This window comes from Phialemonium atrogriseum (assembly GCF_030411735.1).
Source record: "Phialemonium atrogriseum strain 8032-3 unplaced genomic scaffold QBC33scaffold_24, whole genome shotgun sequence".
Lineage (NCBI taxonomy): Eukaryota > Fungi > Ascomycota > Sordariomycetes > Cephalothecales > Cephalothecaceae > Phialemonium > Phialemonium atrogriseum.
In genome coordinates this window covers 68823-86598 of record NW_026848161.1, presented here as the reverse complement: position 1 = coordinate 86598, position 17776 = coordinate 68823, and the positions used below count along the sequence as shown (strand labels likewise).

Here is a 17776-nt window from a genome sequence, read left to right as displayed (position 1 = left end):
GGCTAGGGGTAGTCGGGGTAATCGAGAGCTACCGAGGGTATGGGTCGACGCTAGTCTTAGGGCCACCAATCAGAGATGACATAGCCCGACGAGCAATCTGCAGTAAACCAAACTCGGTAACCCCGGTATCTAGCAGTGGGGACTCCAGCCAGTTATCTCCGGGACTGCGGAGAAGTGAACTGCCAATAGCACCCCCGTGGAAGCTCCTATCGTCTTAGCCTCCTTGCTGGTGCAGTCATGCCGTTGATATTACCATTGTCCTCGTGTTGGGTGGAGCCCGAGGGAGGAGACGGGAGTTGGAGTCGGAGTCAGAGTCGGAGTCGGAGAGGAGGTCGGAGGAGACGCTGCCCAGAAATGGGGCAGGCAATAGAATGGGGCCCAGGTTTTCTTGATAAGAAGTTGTTTATGCGATTTCTATTCCTGTCATCTTCGAAGTGGTTCGGACAGCTGTTTCTCTCTCACGCACCTTCAAGATGCCACTTATCAACCTGGCCGAGCATAAGCTCTACCGCATTGGGGTCGATGTGGGTAAGTGAGCAGACGACTTACAACAACACAGGCAGTCCCTTTGTGCTGACAGTTCTGCCTCCAGGGGGTACCAACACCGACGCCGCCCTCGCATGCTGGACTAAGCCCACGGCTGTGCCAGATGGCGGCGCCCACCCAGACGGCCACGAGGACATCAGCATCGTCGCCAGTCACAAGAGCCAAACGACGGCCGATGTGACGACAGGCATCCGGCACGCGATTCAGGCCGTGCTGGGTGCCGCCAGCGTGCCCCGCGACGCCGTCATCTCCGTCAACATCGGCACCACCCACTTCATCAACGCCGTCGTCCAGGCTGACGCCTCCAGCCTGAGCCGCGTGGCCGTCCTGCGCCTGTGTGGGCCCTTCTGCCGCGAGGTGCCGCCCTTCGCCGACTTCCCGCCGGCGCTGAGGCGTATCGTCGAGGGGTATACGGCGTATGTGGACGGGGGCTTGGAGAGTAATTTTACCCTTCCTCCCGAGCGTTTCTAGTTCACGCTGCTGATTCTTGGTGTAGTCGACGGGCGTCCCATCAAGCCGGTGAGGGAGGAGGAGATTGTAAAGCACGCGACGAAGATGCGGGAAGCCGGCGTCTCCGTGGTGGTGGTGGTGGGCGTGTTCTCGGCCGTCGACACGGCAGAGGTCACGCAGGAGGAGCAGGTCAAGGCAATCCTGCAGAGGGAGATACCCGGCGTGGACGTCGTGTGCTCGCGCGACATCGGTCGGGTGGGCTTCATCGAGCGCGAGAACGCGTCGGTGCTGAACGCCAGCATCCTGAGGTTCGCCCGCCGGACGATCCGCGGCTTCGAGAGAGCCCTGGCGGAGCTGCGGCTCGACTGCCCGCTTTACCTGACGCAGAACGACGGCACTATTATGGACGCGGAGGCGGCTTGCCGCACTCCCATCAAGACGTTCTCCTCTGGCGCGACAGTAGGTTCCTGACTTGAAGCCCCCTCCATGACGTCGGATCATCTAACGATGCATAGAACTCGCTGACGGGCGCTGTATTCCTCGCCGGTATTCACCGGAAGGACTCGGAGTTCGACCTCAAGACTTCCCAGGTCATCATGGTAGACGTCGGGGGCACGACGTCCGACTTTGCAGCCCTTTCCCCGTCGGGCTTCCCTCGCCAGTCATCGACCACGGCAAGCATCGCCGGGGTGCGCACCGCGTTCAGCATGCCCGAGCTTGTCAGCATTGGGCTCGGCGGCGGCTCCCTGGTGACCGTGGACGAGGCCGGCGACGTCTCCGTCGGACCGACTTCCGTGGGCCACCGCCTCCAGACGGAGGCGCTCTGCTTTGGTGGGGCGACAGCCACGGCTACCGATGTCGTGCTGGCCCGAGGCTTCAGAGACCAGAGTCTGCCCGACTGGCAGGGAGACATGTCGTCTGATGTTGTGAGCAAGGCGTCGCGGCAGATCACTCTCAAGTTACAGCGCTGCGTTGATACGATGAAAACGTCGGACTTGGACGTCGTGCTGCTTCTCGTCGGCGGAGGCTCCATCATCCAGATCGATGAACTGTCGAACGTACAGAAGAGCATACAACCTCCGTTTTACAAGGTCGCCAACGCTGTCGGTGCGGCCATTGCCAAGGTATGCCTTCCGTCCCTAAGTCCCACCACGATGTGTGTCTGTACTAAGCTTGGGTAGGTTGCGGGTGAAGTCGATCGAATTGTCATCCCAGATGGGCGGAAGCACGAACAGCTCGTCGAGGAATTGAGTCGCGAGGCAGAACAATTGGCATATAGTAACGGGGCACGAACCGGCTCGGTAGAGATCATGGAGCTTGACTTCATCCCCCTCCAATACGTGACCAACAATGCCTTTAGGGCAGTCGTCAAGGCGGTCAGTATATCCCATTCCCTCCCCGCCCCAGCATCTGTTAACACAAACAGGTGGGAGAACTGGACTGGCAACTGCCTTCAAAGAAGGCTCCCCGCAGCGAGGAGAAAGCAGGGACAGTCTCCGTCACGGAGCTCTCCCTGACCGACGGCCCCGAATCCCCTAGCAAACAGCCCGCCCCCCTCCCGCCAACCGACGCCCCCGCGCCCGACCTCGAGAACTACGAACCAGACGTGTCCAAGGCGACGCGCGAGTGGTACATCTCCGAAGTCGACCTCGACTTCATCGGCGAGGGCTGCGGCATCCTCGGCACAGGAGGCGGCGGCTCGGTATACTCTGCGCTCCTGCACTCGCGCGAGACCCTCCGCTCGCCCACCATCGGCGGCAGGCGGATGCGCGTCGTCGAAGCCGCCTCCCTCCCTCCCGCCGCCGCGTCCAGCACCAGCGGCGGCGGCACGGCGGTCATCGCCTTCGTGGGCGCGCCCTCCGTCTCCAACGAGCGCCTCATCGGCGGCGGCGAGATCGAGGCGGCGGCGCGCGCCCTGTCCAGGTACCTCGGCACCACCGGAGGAGGAGGCTACGACGCCGTCATGGCCGCGGAGGTGGGCGGGTCCAACGGCATGCGCGCCTTCGCGGCCGCGGCGTCGCTCGACGTGCCCGTCGTCGACGCTGACATGATCGGTCGCGCGTTCCCGAAGATCGACATGTCGCTGCCGTACGTGTACGGGCAGGCGGGTCCCGCGCCCGCGGTGCTGTCGGACGCGCGGGGCAACGTGCAGGTCGTCGCTGAGGTCGAGGATAGTAGTCGGTTTGAGTCTATCGCGCGCTCGGCGTGCATAGAGTTGGGGCTGTATACCGCGCTGAGCCTGGCCCCACTGGGTAGGGAGGTCCTGTTGCGGTATTGCTGCCTTGGGAGTATCTCCTTTGCCTGGTTCATGGGCCGGGAGATATGCCTCGCGCGCCAGCGCAAGGCGGATGTGGTGCAAGCTCTGGTACGTATCAGTTCGTTGAGAGTGAAGTTTCGTCCGCTGAACGTGCCGACAGCTTTCGGTGATACCCGGAGGACGCCTCCTGTACAAGGGAAAGGTCGTCGATGTGCAACGTGAAGTTAAGGGAGGCTGGACGATAGGCACGACGGCCTTGGAGCCGTTCCATGACGATGACAGCGACGACGACAGAAACGGTGTGGTCGACTCGCGCAGACTTGTCTTGAGCTACCAGGTATGTCGCTCGTGAGCGCACCAAACTCTGGCATTTGCTAACAAAGTACGCAACAAGAACGAGTTCTTCTGCGCCACCCTGGAGCCAAACACGGTGCTCTGCACCACGCCCGACCTGATCACGGTGCTGGACCTGAGTACCGGCGCCGCGCTTGCAACGCACGAGCTTCGATATGGGCTGCGTGTTGCGGTCATCGCCATGCCCGCACACCCCCTCTGGACGACCGACGTTGGCTTGAAGATGGCCGGGCCGGAAGCATTCGGGTGAGCACATGCTACTCCTCCTTCTTGCTATCATGGGCGACGTACTGACACTGTCCAAACAGGATCTCTAGTCCGTTCCAGCCCCTCGGCACGACTTGGGAGAAACCACCATCGGTTTTTGATCGGTATGCTAAATGAGGCAGTGCGAGATGACATACATACATATATATCTACAATACAATACGCCCTGAATAAATATTGGCTTGTGTGACTTTAGGTAGGAGTATGAACCACATAGTCTTAGATTTATATGTTATCAAGACCAGCTCCTCACAGAACCTTCTTCCCCTTCAGGCAGGCTTCAATTGCTAGAAACGCTTTCGGTTGCCCGCATCTGTTACCCACCCACCATGCTTCACCCGTCTTAAGTAAATACGAGACCGCCCTTATAACATCACGCCTCTGCCTTGAAGGTGATGCTACGCAGGTAACCTGACCACTCCGAGTACGAAGCCTGGGCCTACCTCCTTAGGTAGCTAAGGAAAATACCTTCTCGAGATGATCAGTAAGTTGTTCTTCGGGCTCATAGGCCAGCCAGCCCCAAACATAAGCTAGCCGACCTTCAAGAGCCTGGCGTACCGGAACAAGCTCGTTGTAATTCAAAAGGTCAAGACACCTTCTCCACCCCGAAATCCATATCCGCCCAGCACACCCCATCCCCCGGATCCCCCCAAACCGACGGATCCAGCAGCGCATCCCACATGAACCCGTCCAGCGAGGCTACCGCCGCCGCAACCGCCGCATCCGCGCTCCCGCCGCCGCCGCCACCGCCGCCGCCCGGCTCCTCGTTGATGATGTACTCGATGGTGCAGCGCTCGAGGTATTTCCGCGCCGACGCCTCCCCGCCGAACACGGAGAAGATGGCCGGCACCAGCGCCGTGGGCGCGTCGCCGCCGGAACGGGCCCCGGAGGACGAGGACGAGTTGGAGTTGGAAGAGTCGCCGCGGCTGCGACGGGCGTCGTACAGCGCCAGGATGCGGTTGAGCGCCCTCACGCCGTCGGCGACCATGGGCAGGCACCGCGCGTCCCCCGCCCCCCGGGCGGAGGCGAACGGCCGCAGGTCCGCGACCGCCATGTCGACGTCCTCGCGGATGGCGCGGACGCAGGCGTCGTCGTCGGGGGGGCGCTCGACGAGCAGGAAGGTGGCGAGCACGACGGCGGTGGAGAAGGTCTGGTAGGCCTGGACGTGGGCGCGCTGGGAGCGGCGGAAGCGCGCCACGTCGCGGGAGCGCAGGCGGCGGTAGACGGCCAGGGCCGAGGTCGCGGCCGCGACGCAGCGGCGCCACGGGTCGCCGGATGGGTGGTGCAGGAAGGGGCGATACATGCGCACGCGCTGGACTGAGATACAGCTGTGGAGGAGGTGGTGGGTCCAGTGGATGGAGGTTAGGTTTGGGGTGACGGGGCGAGGGGAGAGAGCCGGGGTGGTGCTGGGGGGTCGTTCTTCTTCTTGGTGAATTTGGAAGTACCACGGGAACTGGTCGGTGATGGTTGTGATTTCGGCGTCTATGGTGGAGATGAATGCGTATGAGGACAGGCCGGCGCCGTTGTTGGCGTATAGCCTGTTGAGCACCTTGAAGATGCGGGCGCGGAAGTGGTGCATGCTCATCTCGGTGGGTTCCGAGAGTGGTCGGATCTTGATGCTGGTCGGTGTGATGTCGACGTCGTTGCAGTTGGACGGGAACGGAACCGAGGAGAGATATGACTGGACCAAAGGTGGCCGGGCAAGGCAGAGAGACTGGAAACTGGAAGGCATGTCAATACCTGAGAATACGAGTAGGATTGGGCGCACCAGACCACCTACGTGTCGGAACATACGAGATCCCACCAAATTCTGTGGCGCATCTCGCGCTCTAGGCAGTCTGTAACGGAGGGTGGGCACTCCTTATCCAGACCTAGAGACTGGGCGTTGCGTACGGCTGTGCCTAGATGGCTACGGTGTTGGCGGTGTCAGATGGGTACTAATAAACAGAAAGATGTGTAGATTGACAGTCAATGCCAATGGCTAGTGAATGATGTGAGAACCTACGAGTTCAGCGCCTCCACGTTCTTCATCCCGTACCAGTACAACTGCGATATCAAGAACACTTGGATCTGGGTCAGGGTAGGTTTGGAGTCGTATCCGCCTGCGTGCAACGCCTGGCGGGATGCGGAGTACCATCGCTTGGATAGCAGGGCCAGCTCCGAGACTTCGAAGCCAGAAACCTCGGCGAGCTCAGAAGGGATGTGTAGCGAGCTCAAGCAGAGGATCATGAATAAGAGAGCAAGCCAGACAAGATCGACATCGGCGACGTCCTGGGTCCAGAACTGGCCATACTGAGAGCGGAATGAGGGCGCATGAATGGTCTGGTAGATCCAGTTGAAGTTCTCAAAGAAGAAGGACACCAGCAGGTCGCTTTGGTTCTGGGTGGGGAGGACGCCGACCAAGTAGCGCTTCCAGAACACTTGAGGCTCGTCGAGTAATGTCGACTTCCCTTGCGAGTGAAGACCGCACATAGCAAGTGATGCCACGGATTCGCTGCTGCTCACAGGATTCTCAGAAGACTCCGAGCCATGGAGCTCAACAGCGGGTTCAGCCCCTTGGCCCGAAAGCTTGTCAGTGCCGATGGTGTTCCCGCCTGTCCGGGGCAACCACGAGTTCTCCTCATGGCTGACGACGGCCGGAGGATACAGCGCGAGGCTTCCACTATTGGCATTCCAGGTTCGGCTAGACAGAAGGTTTGATAGGAATGCATTTCGGGCCCCAATAGGGCCCCCCTTCGAAGGCACCGGGGCTACGAGGCTTGCCGGGGCGGGATTTAACCGACATTGATCTTCTCGTTGGTGGCGGCAGCAGGTCTGACAGGGGACTGCACGATCGCACCGCAGCTTATGCAGACGACATGGCAAGCAGCTAAGGGTTCTCCGCTGCCGGATCCGTACCCGGTCACCTGGGCGAGCGTTCTGGCGACGGATATGGCGAGATCCACCAGGCCCCGAGGAAGTCGGCGATGTAGTGTCTGACATGTTAATGGGCAGCTGACGGACCCGAAGATGGCCGTGGTGAGACTTGGAAGAGTCCCGGCATTGATCACGTCCCCATGTCGAATTGCCTCCTTAACAGAGACTATCGGCAGAATTGGTTGAGAAGATTGGGGAGGAGGTCAGGAGGAGTTCGCATGCCGAGGATGACGAATCCCCAGACGGGAGTCTGGCCCCAAACCAAACCACCCCCACCTTTCCCCACAACTCGACCATACTACGGTACTTCCTTCGGCAAACTCGCTTTCCTACTGGTGGAATTAGCAAAAGGCCCAGGGCGCTCTAGGCGCGCTGTAGTGTAGGTCGACCTTACAGGGGATCTTGGCCGGTGCCTCAGGCAGGACCGCGGCACACTACGTTTTGGAGAACCCCACCACTGCGCATCATTTGCTAGCCCGCCTTCGTCAATGCCCCGCAATCTCGAGAGAAAAAGTTTTCCGTCGGCCGGCACGAAAATGACAACGACATTTTCCTGTTCTCGAGTCGACATCCGCATGACGCCTCGCAAAAGCGTCGCACACCTTGGCACAAGTCCCCCCTGAGTCGCTGGAATACGCCATTACTCTCCGACTAATACACAACCGCAACCTGAGACCATGTGTGGTGTCTCGGCCATATTGGTATATCCTCTCTGGCCTCCCCCGCCTCCCCCACCTCCAAGAGATCCATGTCCTAGGAGACGCGCGCGTCATGCAGAAGAGAGAAGGAGAAGAACAAGGCTGACTTCCTTAACAGCTAGGCGACTCGGAAGCCACCACCGCCGCCGTCGACCTGCACGAGTCCCTCTATTATCTTCAGCATGTCAGTCACTCGGTCGCCAACACACTCCCCACGACGAAGCCACATTGTCCGTTGCCTTGGACGAATGCTGACGCTAGCAACAGCGCGGACAGGATGCTGCGGGCATTGCCGTATGCCAGGGCGGAAGGGTCTCCCAGTGCAAGGGTCTGGGCATGGCCAGCAAAGTCTTTGCCGAGGGCAGACGGCTGCAACAACTTCCGGGCTACATGGGTATGTAAACACGGTCTGTACATTGTACGGAACTAACTGTCCATAGGGCTGGGTCATGTTCGCTATCCAACCATGGGAACGGCGTCTGCGTACGTGCTGCACTCAGGACCGCACTCTGTAGTACCACCACTGACAGAGATTGCGATTGTAGGTCTGAAGCACAGCCATTTTACGTCAATGCGCCGTTCGGAATCTCGATGAGTGTGAATGGTAACCTCGTAAACACCGAAGACCTTCGCAAGTTTCTAGATGAGGAAGCTCACCGGCATGTCAACACTGATTCGGACTCGGAGCTCCTGTGCGTACTCGTCGCGACTTATGCTTACCAATACCTGGACCAGAATGTACTGACCTGTGCCCTCTAGCCTGAACATCTTCGCACATGGTCTTCAAAAGCTCGGCAAGACTCGTGCCAACTCAGACGACATCTTCACTGCACTGGGTGACGTGTATGAGAAGTGTCAAGGGGCGTTTGCATGCACCGTCATGATCGCGGGTTTTGGAATCCTGTGCTTTCGGTAAGTCATATCTATGTGTTCCTGTTCTAATCCGCGGAAGCTGATCAAAGTAGGGATGCTAATGGAATCCGCCCTCTGTGTCTTGGATCACGACCCTCTGCTACCTTGCCTGGAGCGACAGATTACGCTATGGCTTCGGAATCTGTTGCCTTGAAGCAGCTTGGCTTTAGTGATATCGTGGATATATTGCCAGGTGGAGCCGTCTTTTGCGAGAAAGGGAAAGCCCCTATATTCCGCCAAGTTGTCGAGCGGAAAGCTTACACACCAGACTCTTTTGAGTACGTCTACGTCGCGCGCCCGGACTCCTGCATCGATGGTATCTCGGTGTACCGTAGTCGGCAAAACATGGGAGAGAAGTTGGCCAAGAAGATCAGGGATGTCCTTGGAGAGAAAGGGATTGAGGATATTGATGCTGGTATGTCATATTTACTCTCTTCGATTTTAGAAAGTAAACTAATTGATTTTCTAGTCATCCCAGTTCCTGAGGTATATATAATTCTCTGGCACATATTGATCACACGCATATAACACAAGCTAACCTCTCGCCCATAGACGAGCAATATCGCAGCAGCTACTTTAGCTAACAAGCTGGGGAAGCCGTACGTGACTGCTCTCATCAAGAACCGATACGTCCACCGCACTTTCATCCTTCCTGATCAAGCTCTGCGGCAGCAGAGTGTCCGCCGCAAACTCTCGCCTATCGAGTCAGAGTTCCGAGGAAAGAATTTGATCATTGTGGACGACAGCGTCGTTCGTGGCAGTAAGTAAAGCCCCCTTTCAAGTGCAAATCTAGGCTAACTAACATATTAGCTACATCTCGACAAATCGTATGTCGATTCCTTCTAGTTTTAAAAGAGGTCCTGCTAATAGGGGTATCTTCTAGGTTCAAATGGCAAGGGAAGCAGGAGCGGCTCGAGTTGTGTTCGTTTCGTGCTCCCCAGAATGCACACATCCACATATCGTGAGTTCAACTGTTATTTCTCGGATTCAAAGGAATAAAACTAACTATATGTGAAGTACGGCATAGACCTCGCGGACCCTGAGGGTAAGAACTTGCCGCTAAAATAATATACACCTTACTAAATTTATCCCACGTTATGCTAACCGTTGGTGTCAAAGATTTGGTCGCGCATGGCAAGACGCGGCAAGAGATTGCCAAGTATATCGATGCCGACGACGTTATTTTCCAGGACCTCGACGATTTGAAGTCCGCGTGCATGGAGGCGGCCGAGAGTACGAGTCAGGTCGACGACTTTGAGGTGGGCGTCTTCTGCGGCAAGTATGTCACAAAGGTGCCGGAGGGATATTTAGAGCACCTAAGCGAGCTTCGAAGTGGGAAGCGGTGGCAAAAGGCTGCTGTGACGAATATAAAGCCTGGCAGGGATGAGGAGGGAAGCGTGGTCGCCAGTTCGGGACCTACGAACCGGCCACAGGAGGGTAACGACATCAGGTATGTGGTTGTTGACATTGAAATTGCTCTGCGTTTACTAATTAATGTTTGACAGTCTTTACAACTATCGCAAGTGAACTTAGGGTTCGTCAGAAACTGTAAAAATGATTAAGATTTATGGTGGCATTTTTTCCGCATTAATCAAGCTCGGCGCCGTCTCGCTTTTTGCCTGGGCTCTGAGCTTTTTGAAAATCTTGAGATTTTCCTCAGCGAGATCGTAATTGTCATCTTCCCCCTTCTTCCGACTTTCGCGTTTGCTTTCTCTAGCTGTGATCCCCGCCGTTCCCATTTTGCCTGGCCTGTGGGACTCGTATTGCCATTGATCAGGATCACATGCCTTTCTGCTGCGGTACTATATTCTCATCGCAGTAGGCGCCAGCGACGAGATGTAACGGGTGATGGATCTGTTCTGCTAGGGTTATGTCGCAGTCTCATCTACCAATTCTCCAAAACAGGTATGCGTATAAACTCGAATGCCCGCAGATATTCTGTTTTAACAACTAAGCCCTCCTGCTCCTGAACAAGCTCATCTTCCGCAGAAAGCTGTCCATCATGCATGATCCATTTCTCCGCAGCGTCGAACGAGCCGCCGATATCAGTATATCGTTTGACAAAAGACAGGAGTCGTAGTCACATCCACGACCAACTTTCCAAGGCCATACAAGCAAACAACGCAGGCACCGTCCATCCAGCACGAAAGGCTCCTCACTGACCAGCTACCAAGTCCTTCCCCTAATTAATACACCGATACAGCCCACTCTTCCACCCCAGGTGCCAGCGCAGCCGCTGGCACGACTCTCGACATGCCCCCGTGGCGGTAGACCTTCATCTCGACTCCGGAGTCAAGAGAAAGATGCCGGGGCGACAAGAAGCGGCGATGGTTCGTCGAGTGCTGTTGTTTCGCTCCTATATATCACCCGAAAGCGGCGTTATAGTCGAGACTTCGAGATCCAGGTGTGTCTTGCTTCGAGGTGAGCATGCGCTGCACAGTGCCGTCCGACAGCAGGGCATGAGTTTGTCGGCGGCCTAGCGGTTTGGAGTGGCTAGCGTCAAGCCGTTTATATCTCTCGTATCTCCTGAATGCTTTGGGCACCTTGTCCGTCCACTCACTCACTCACTCCCACGACGCATTGAAGATATCCGTTAGCCATATATTATCCACCATCCACGACTCGTCCAACATCATCATGGGGACCGCCATGGGACCAGTCGTAACGCTGTCGACGAAATCGCCCTGGACAGCGGCAGTGGCAGCAGTAGTAGCGGCAGCAGCAGCAGCAGCAGCAGCATCTGCCGGCGCAGGGCGCTCTGTCTTGGCCAGCTCGGCGGCCCAGCTCGACTTCATGGACTGGAGCATCCGGGCCCCCTTGAAGAAGATGTCCTCGCTGTCGTTCGCCGGGAGGCGGTGCTTCGTGCGCACGGCGTTAAAGTCGGCTATAATCCTGTCGCAGACGACGAGGAGGTCGAGGGTGTCGCGGACCTGGGCGCGGTCCCAGGCGGGCTCGTCAAGGGTGGTCAGCCGGTACAGAGTCACGACGCAGTGCGCGAGCTGGGACCAGAGCAGGAAGGGCATGGCGTGGAGGTCCGAGCTTGGCATCGAGAAGAAGGTGTCGAACCAGTCCTTCGTCGCCTCGAGGCATTTCGAGGTCATGTCGTATCTGCGAAAGTCGGGGTTGCTGCTTGGGGGGGAGGCGTTCCGACTCAGTCCGCTTTCCAGGGTTACGAGCTTCGTGTAGTGGAGTTGTAGTTGCATGAAAACTGCCAACAAGGGGAAAGAAATTTATGTCCAGTCAGCCAAAGGGGATACTTTTCTCACTCAGGAGACAATTTACCTCGACTCGCTAGCTCTGGCGGCAGCTCGCTCTTGACCTTCTTAAGCCGTGATTGGAGCGCATGAAGATACGAGGCTGGCGGCCCTGCTGTCCCAGCTGTTCGAGGTTCGTAACACTGCCAGGGAGCTCGGTGCAGCTGCTCGACGATTAACTGTAACCGAACCTGGCTGACAAGAATCTCGTCCTGGGGGGACTCTGGCTGCCGGGATAGTTCGTTGAGGCACTCGTCCATGTACGGCGTCCAGGTCAGCCCGTCCATTTTCTTCATCGTGTACGAGATCCTATATTCGAGGTGAGCTGAGAGATCCGGGTGGCGTTGGGGGTGGGAAGGCCATCGTACTGAGAGGTGAGATAGAAGCATGCGAGCACCGCGCGACGGCCCTCCATCGTCCTCGCCGCGGGTGGCGCCAACTTTGCCTGATTGAGGCTCTTGAAGCACATGATCGTCGAGCTCTCCCCCACCGGCCTGGTGAGCGCAAGGTCGAAGATGAGCGAGATGGCGAGATGGCAAAAGGTGGCAAGGTAGGGCTTGTCTCTCCTATTATACTGCGACCTAATTAAAAGATAAGCCAGTAAGCCGCCAGAAATTCGGGGCATGCATAAGCTCAAAAGCACTTACCAGCCCAGGAATACAAGGAGAGCGAGAAGGATGTCCATGCTCTTTTCGTGCTCGACAACCAGCTTCTGCGCTACAATCTTCTGCATGGTGTCGCCCATGGCTAGCTGTCGCGAGCTCGACTGGCAAGTCACCATGGTGATGGCAAACCACAACAAGGGTTTTTCCTCTCGCAACCCCTCGGCAGTCATGCTTCGCGGGAGATAAACGCAAGGGAATGTATCGAGATAGCGGGTGCGGAAGGAGCGTATAGACGCTTCGGCCTCAAGTCGGCCGGCCGGCGTGTTGGGTAAAGGTATCATGGAGCTGATGGGGGCGACAGGGGCGGAGGCTAATCGGGAATCGCAGAATGTACCATCCATCGCCCCCGACACATGAGAATTGGGCGTTTGCGGAGCCCTGGCTCCATGGCCAGCAGCCTCCCGGGGGCTCGGGTTGTCGGAGCCGGCATGGAATCCATTGGCGGATGCGCCTCCGGGACTGGGAGTTGGGATGGAGTTCGGAGCAAACTTGCCAGAGCTCTGGTCACGGAGCATGGTAACCAGGTCCTCGAGCTTCTCCTCCAACTGCGCAGTCCTCGAGCTGCCCGTGCGCCTGTTGCCGCGCTTTCTCACTGACGCGGAGGGAACACATTGCTTGCTTAACCGGCGACATCTTTCACAGCCGCCGTCATTGCTGGCGTAGACGCATTTGCTTTTTGCACCCGCACAGTTTGAGCAGGCTCTCCCATAGATCGATGGCGTGAGGGGATCTGGATACATGGTAATTAAATCCGATCGGAGTTAGGGTGTTCCTGGACCTCGCTCATATGACTGTCGCTGTAATGTTGGTCTTAAATGAGTTACGTTGGATTAGAAATGACGGGATTCAAACCTGGGGTAATCAAGGACCGGATTTCGGGAAATGCCGAATGCCGGTTACCGAATTCCCGTCCCCGATGTTAACAAAACCGGCACTCTATTGATATAAGCAAGGCAGCAACAGCAATGCAATAGATAGCAATGGCAATAGCATGGCAACAGTAATGTGATGGTGAAATCAATTGCAAGAAAACCCTTTGTTTAGGTACTGTAGTTTCTGCCTAGATATTCTTGCCGCCCAAGGTTAACTCAATGGGAAGGCTCCCGATCTTCCAGTCGGGGACGGGATTGCGGGACCGACCGACCTTCTTTCCGGACATCGCGTCGAGTATTGATGCCAGACTCCGTCTCTTTAATGGTGAGGGCTCGCCGCAACCTCGAGCCTTTCCTCTGTTTCGCAACCACTACCTCAATCCAGACCAACTTAGGGCTTCTCTGTTATCGGCATCCGCAACAATCTAGACATGGAATCTAAAAAGCAGGCCTCGAGCGACACTGATGAGATCGCCGGCGAGGTGATTGAAAACAATATACAGTCCCCGGACAACGAAAAGCAGCCGCCTGAGCCTATTGAGCCCCCTGAGCCCACTGAATCCGAGCCGGAACACCAGTACATCTCAGGAGCCCATCTGTTCATGGTCATGACCTGCATAGTCCTCGTTGGATTCATCATGCTGCTAGACTCTTCTATCATTGGCCCCGTGAGCGACCCCCGATATCTTGACCTGAATATCTTGACTGACTTTCATTAAAATGACCAGGCAGTCCCCCGAATAACCGATGAGTTCCACTCCCTCCAAGACATTGGGTGGTATGCAAGTTCTTACCAGCTAGGGAGGTAAATTATCATTGTTCTGACCCCTGACGCTGCCGAATTTGCAGAATTGGCTGATGATTCTCCAGTGCCGCCCTTCAGCCCCTGACAGGCAAGATATATAGCCACTTTAGCAGCAAGGTGAGTGCCTAGAATAGTGCACCTCCAACAGACCGTGATTGGACTTGCTGACACTCCAGTAGTGGTCGTTCCTCGGTTTCTTTGCCATATTCGAAATTGGCTCGCTGATTTGCGGCGCCGCCACATCCTCGACCATGTTGATCGTTGGGAGGGCTGTCGCTGGCATGGGCACGTCTGGCTTGATGAATGGATCGTTCACCATCATTGCTGGATCCGTGCCCCTCAACAAGCGCGCAGCTCTAACAGGCATGCTAATCGGCGGTATGTATATCATCTTTCCCTCGCAGGCCGGGTCCAAGCAGCGAATACTGATCGGCGCGATTGCATTTAGTCGCCCAGATTGGTGTTGTGTGTGGCCCGCTAATCGGAGGTGCGTTGACCGAATACGCAACATGGCGGTGGTGTAAGTCTCCCAATCTCTCTCTCTCGCGTTTTCTCTCTTTCACACACACACACACACACGCGCGCGCGCCCTCATATGACGCTCTCGCCCCGAACTAACACATCCCAGGCTTTTACATCAACCTTCCTATCGGTGCAGCCATAGCAGTCCTTATGCTGTTCAATCGCATCCCCGACCAGATCAAGAAGCCCGACCCGAGAACGGTGCTCCGGCAACTTCATCGCAAGCTTGACCTCGTCGGCTTTGTCCTCTTCGCCCCGGCCGCGATTCAGCTTCTCCTTGCGCTACAGTACGGTGGGCATGCCTTCCCGTGGAAGTCGGCCACTGTCATTGGCTTGTTCTGTGGCTCGGCTGCAAACTTCCTCGTCTGGGGCGTGTGGAACTATCGCAGGGGCGACGATGCTTTGATCCCGGTCTCGATGGCGAGGAAAAGAGCCGTCTGGACGAGCGCGCTGACACAGATGTTCCTGTTCGCCAATATGTTCATCAACAGCTACTTCCTCCCGATCTACTTTCAGGCCGTCAAGGGGGCGACGCCGGTGATGAGTGGTGTTTACATGCTCCCCACCATCCTGAGTCAGCTCACCACCGCTGTCACATCTGGTATCTTGGGTGGGCGAATCCCCAGCGCTCTACTCGTAAAGCAAGGGCTAACTCCAGAGCAGTCGGGAAGCTCGGCTATGTCATTCCCTGGTCTCTGGCGGCAGGTGTGATTGCTTCAGTCGGCAGTGGTCTACTTTCCCGGATTAGCCCCAACACGCCAACGGGGGAATGGATTGGATTTCAGATTCTTGCCGGCGCAGGGCGTGGACTGGGCATGCAAATGGTTCGTCTCCATAAAGCCCCCAGGTTTCCCCTCCACTTAATCCCTTCAGACAACCCATCAGCTAACAAGACACCGGCGGGTTTAGCCCATCCTCGCGATCCAGGCCGCCCTCGGGCCAGCCGATCTCGCCATCGCCGTCTCCCTCCTCTCCTTCGCCCAGTACATCGGCACATCCATCTGCCTCGTCCTCGCCAACACCATCTTCAGCGAGGTCCTCCAAGCCGACCTGCCCAAGTACGCGCCCGGCGCATCGGCGCCGGCCATCGTCGCCGCGGGCGCCACCGCCTTCCGCGACTTCGTCGCGCCCGAGGACCTCCCCGGGGTGCTGAGGGCGTTCGCCAAGGGCATAGATGGCACCTTTTACCTGGCCACGGGCATGGTTGCGGCGTCCTTGGCCACCGCGTGGGGGATGGGCTGGACGGATATCAGGGCGAAGAAGTCGGCGGCTAAAGGCGAGGCGTGATGAGCGCAGCCAACTGACGGCGATGATTGTGCAATCTCTTTTCTTTCTCAATTGTTGTATAGGCGGTGTTTTGGCAAATAGCAAGCATGCTTGTTCCAAGACTGGAGCAGTGCAGTTACTCCCCCCTTACTTACTTGGATCTTTCTTTTCGGTTTGAATATTGGGTAATATTTGTAACAAGATAGAAATAGAATAGATCCAGACTAATATGTGAGTCTGAGAAAAACTAACCTCGAACAATCCCTTGGCCTGCCGTTGCTGCGAGGTTGATATCGGGGTGGATGCCGAAGCTGTCACCATCATGAGACTGATGACACCACACCCCAACACCCCCAATATTCACCCAACAGCCATTCTTCACGTGCTGAAAGACGATACAGCGTGAGTTATGATCCCGCAAGGGGCATCACAATTGCGACAGCACAAGCTCAGGTACAAATTTAGGACGGAAAAGCTATTTACACATAGAGCCCCTTCCTAAACCCCAACAAACCGATTCACCTCCCGAGTTATCACTCCGGTATATTCATCCAGGTTCACAGGCGAAAGCGCCCGCAGTTGCTGCTAATTAGCAGGTGCTTCCCGGCGGCACCGCGGTTTCGTGGTCTTGAACGGTCCCCCCTGGCCCCACGAGAAGCAGTTCTGGGCACAATCCAACCCAAAGAACTTCATGACGGTGTCCTCCTGAACCTGGATGTTGTGCGGCACGCCCTGGGCACTATACGCCTCGAACCAGCCGTCGGGCCCGTAAACGGCCTTTGTCCACCCGGACACGGGCGTGTTGGGCGTGGTGCTCGCGGGCGTGCTGGAGAGGCCGAACACGCCCGTCCAGAGCTTGACCTCCTCGCCAAAGTTGACGTAGTTGAGAGTCTCGTCCGCCGTCCCGTGGAAGATCTGCACCTTGGGCCGCCAGTCGTCGTACCCCGGGTACGCCGCCTTGACTGCGGCGGCCCACTGCTCGGCCGTGCGCGTCACCTTGCCCTTGGCGCAGTCGTCGCTCCAGTAGTCGTAGGCGCCCGCGTTGGACGTGGAGGCCGGCCCGCCCGGGGCAAAGCACCCGAAGGGCACGCCCGAGAAGGCGCTCCCCGCGGCGAAGACGTCCGGGTAGGCGCCGGCGAGGACGCTGGTCATCATGGCGCCCGACGACACGCCCGTGACGAAGACGCGGTCCCGGTCGGCGCCGTACTTGTCCAGGGCCCAGCGCACCATGCTGACGATGCCCAGGCTGTCGCCGCCGCCGTTGTGGCGCAGCGTCTCGGCCGACGACACGTCCCAGCAGCTGTCGGCCTTGTTGGGCGAGTCCGGGTAGATGACGATGAAGCCGTGCTTGTCGGCCAGCGAGGCGTAGCGGCTGCCCTTGTAGGCGTCCGACGCGCTGCCGTGGCACGCGTGCGGGTTCACCAGGATCGCCGGGTGCGCGGCTAGCTTGTCGGGCACGTAGATGTAGAAGCCCACGTTGGTGGGGTTCTGGAGGCTGTCGGTGATGCGTTGGATGTTCGCCGCCTGCGTCGAGGGCAGGTGCGAGGCCAGGAGGCCGATGCAGGCGCTCCTCCAGGTGAGCTGCATGTTTGTATTTCCGGGGAGCACGCACGGGGCTAATTGGTTGGGAGACGGGGACGGGGACGGGGACAGAGACGATTAGAGTGTGGGAATCAATCGTAGTATTTCTAGTCGAAGCTACCGTGCCACTGAGCCCCTATATACTTTCTCAATTGATCCTTAAAATACCCTCCTTGTGGAAATTGTAACCCCAGTCTTAGATCCGCCAGCCCGGGCCATCGGGGGTGGAGTGGTCGGTTTGTCTATTTCTACAGCCGTGATGGTGCGGAACAGAGGCATCCGATTTCCCCATCCGGTTAATTGGGACAAGGCACAATAGGAATGCAATTTTACCGCCAAGAGTCCGGAGAGTAGAGCCGCAGCCTCCGTATTCGCTTTTCACGATGGACAAGGGCGGGGGGAGAACACCGA

At 57.4% G+C, this 17776-nt stretch overlaps 6 protein-coding genes across 6 annotated transcripts; 3 read left to right on the top strand and 3 right to left on the bottom strand.

The window, feature by feature from the left end:
* The first annotated feature begins 47 nt into the window (after positions 1–47).
* On the top strand, positions 48–4231 carry QBC33DRAFT_594959 (hydantoinase). The gene is made up of 9 exons (XM_060431801.1): positions 48–528; positions 593–985; positions 1043–1455; positions 1512–2120; positions 2178–2372; positions 2423–3361; positions 3414–3590; positions 3648–3853; positions 3916–4231. The coding sequence occupies exons 1-9, from the start codon at positions 474–476 to the stop codon at positions 3989–3991; spliced, it is 3063 nt and encodes a 1020-aa protein (XP_060280589.1). The 5' UTR covers positions 48–473; the 3' UTR covers positions 3992–4231.
* QBC33DRAFT_477740 (putative transcriptional regulatory protein) lies at positions 3968–7146 on the bottom strand. Its single transcript, XM_060425275.1, has 3 exons — positions 5880–7146; positions 5655–5783; positions 3968–5595 (listed from the first exon to the last, which is right to left on the bottom strand). The coding sequence occupies exons 1-3, from the start codon at positions 6854–6856 to the stop codon at positions 4461–4463; spliced, it is 2241 nt and encodes a 746-aa protein (XP_060280588.1). The 5' UTR covers positions 6857–7146; the 3' UTR covers positions 3968–4460.
* A 91-nt stretch (positions 7147–7237) lies between these two features.
* Positions 7238–10325, top strand: QBC33DRAFT_547038 (phosphoribosyltransferase-like protein). The gene is made up of 14 exons (XM_060428702.1): positions 7238–7491; positions 7607–7672; positions 7756–7882; positions 7929–7971; positions 8034–8180; positions 8248–8400; positions 8454–8815; positions 8870–8886; positions 8953–9160; positions 9211–9227; positions 9284–9361; positions 9418–9445; positions 9520–9850; positions 9906–10325. Exons 1-14 carry the CDS (start codon positions 7468–7470, stop codon positions 9925–9927), a joined length of 1623 nt encoding a protein of 540 aa, XP_060280587.1. The 5' UTR covers positions 7238–7467; the 3' UTR covers positions 9928–10325.
* A 597-nt stretch (positions 10326–10922) lies between these two features.
* QBC33DRAFT_197455 (uncharacterized protein) lies at positions 10923–13136 on the bottom strand. Its single transcript, XM_060422550.1, has 4 exons — positions 12302–13136; positions 12023–12235; positions 11683–11963; positions 10923–11608 (listed from the first exon to the last, which is right to left on the bottom strand). The coding sequence occupies exons 1-4, from the start codon at positions 13057–13059 to the stop codon at positions 10965–10967; spliced, it is 1896 nt and encodes a 631-aa protein (XP_060280586.1). The 5' UTR covers positions 13060–13136; the 3' UTR covers positions 10923–10964.
* A 167-nt stretch (positions 13137–13303) lies between these two features.
* Positions 13304–16040, top strand: QBC33DRAFT_622047 (putative MFS multidrug transporter). Its single transcript, XM_060432823.1, has 9 exons — positions 13304–13363; positions 13419–13859; positions 13920–13996; positions 14062–14113; positions 14176–14374; positions 14445–14516; positions 14625–15128; positions 15182–15342; positions 15428–16040. Exons 2-9 carry the CDS (start codon positions 13623–13625, stop codon positions 15803–15805), a joined length of 1680 nt encoding a protein of 559 aa, XP_060280585.1. The 5' UTR covers positions 13304–13363; positions 13419–13622; the 3' UTR covers positions 15806–16040.
* Positions 16041–16369: 329 nt separating this feature from the next.
* On the bottom strand, positions 16370–17384 carry QBC33DRAFT_594903 (Acetylxylan esterase; the record flags this gene model as incomplete). The annotated part of the gene is made up of 1 exon (XM_060431800.1): positions 16370–17384. Exon 1 carries the CDS (start codon positions 17369–17371, stop codon positions 16370–16372), a length of 1002 nt encoding a protein of 333 aa, XP_060280584.1. The 5' UTR covers positions 17372–17384.
* Positions 17385–17776: the final 392 nt, after the last annotated feature.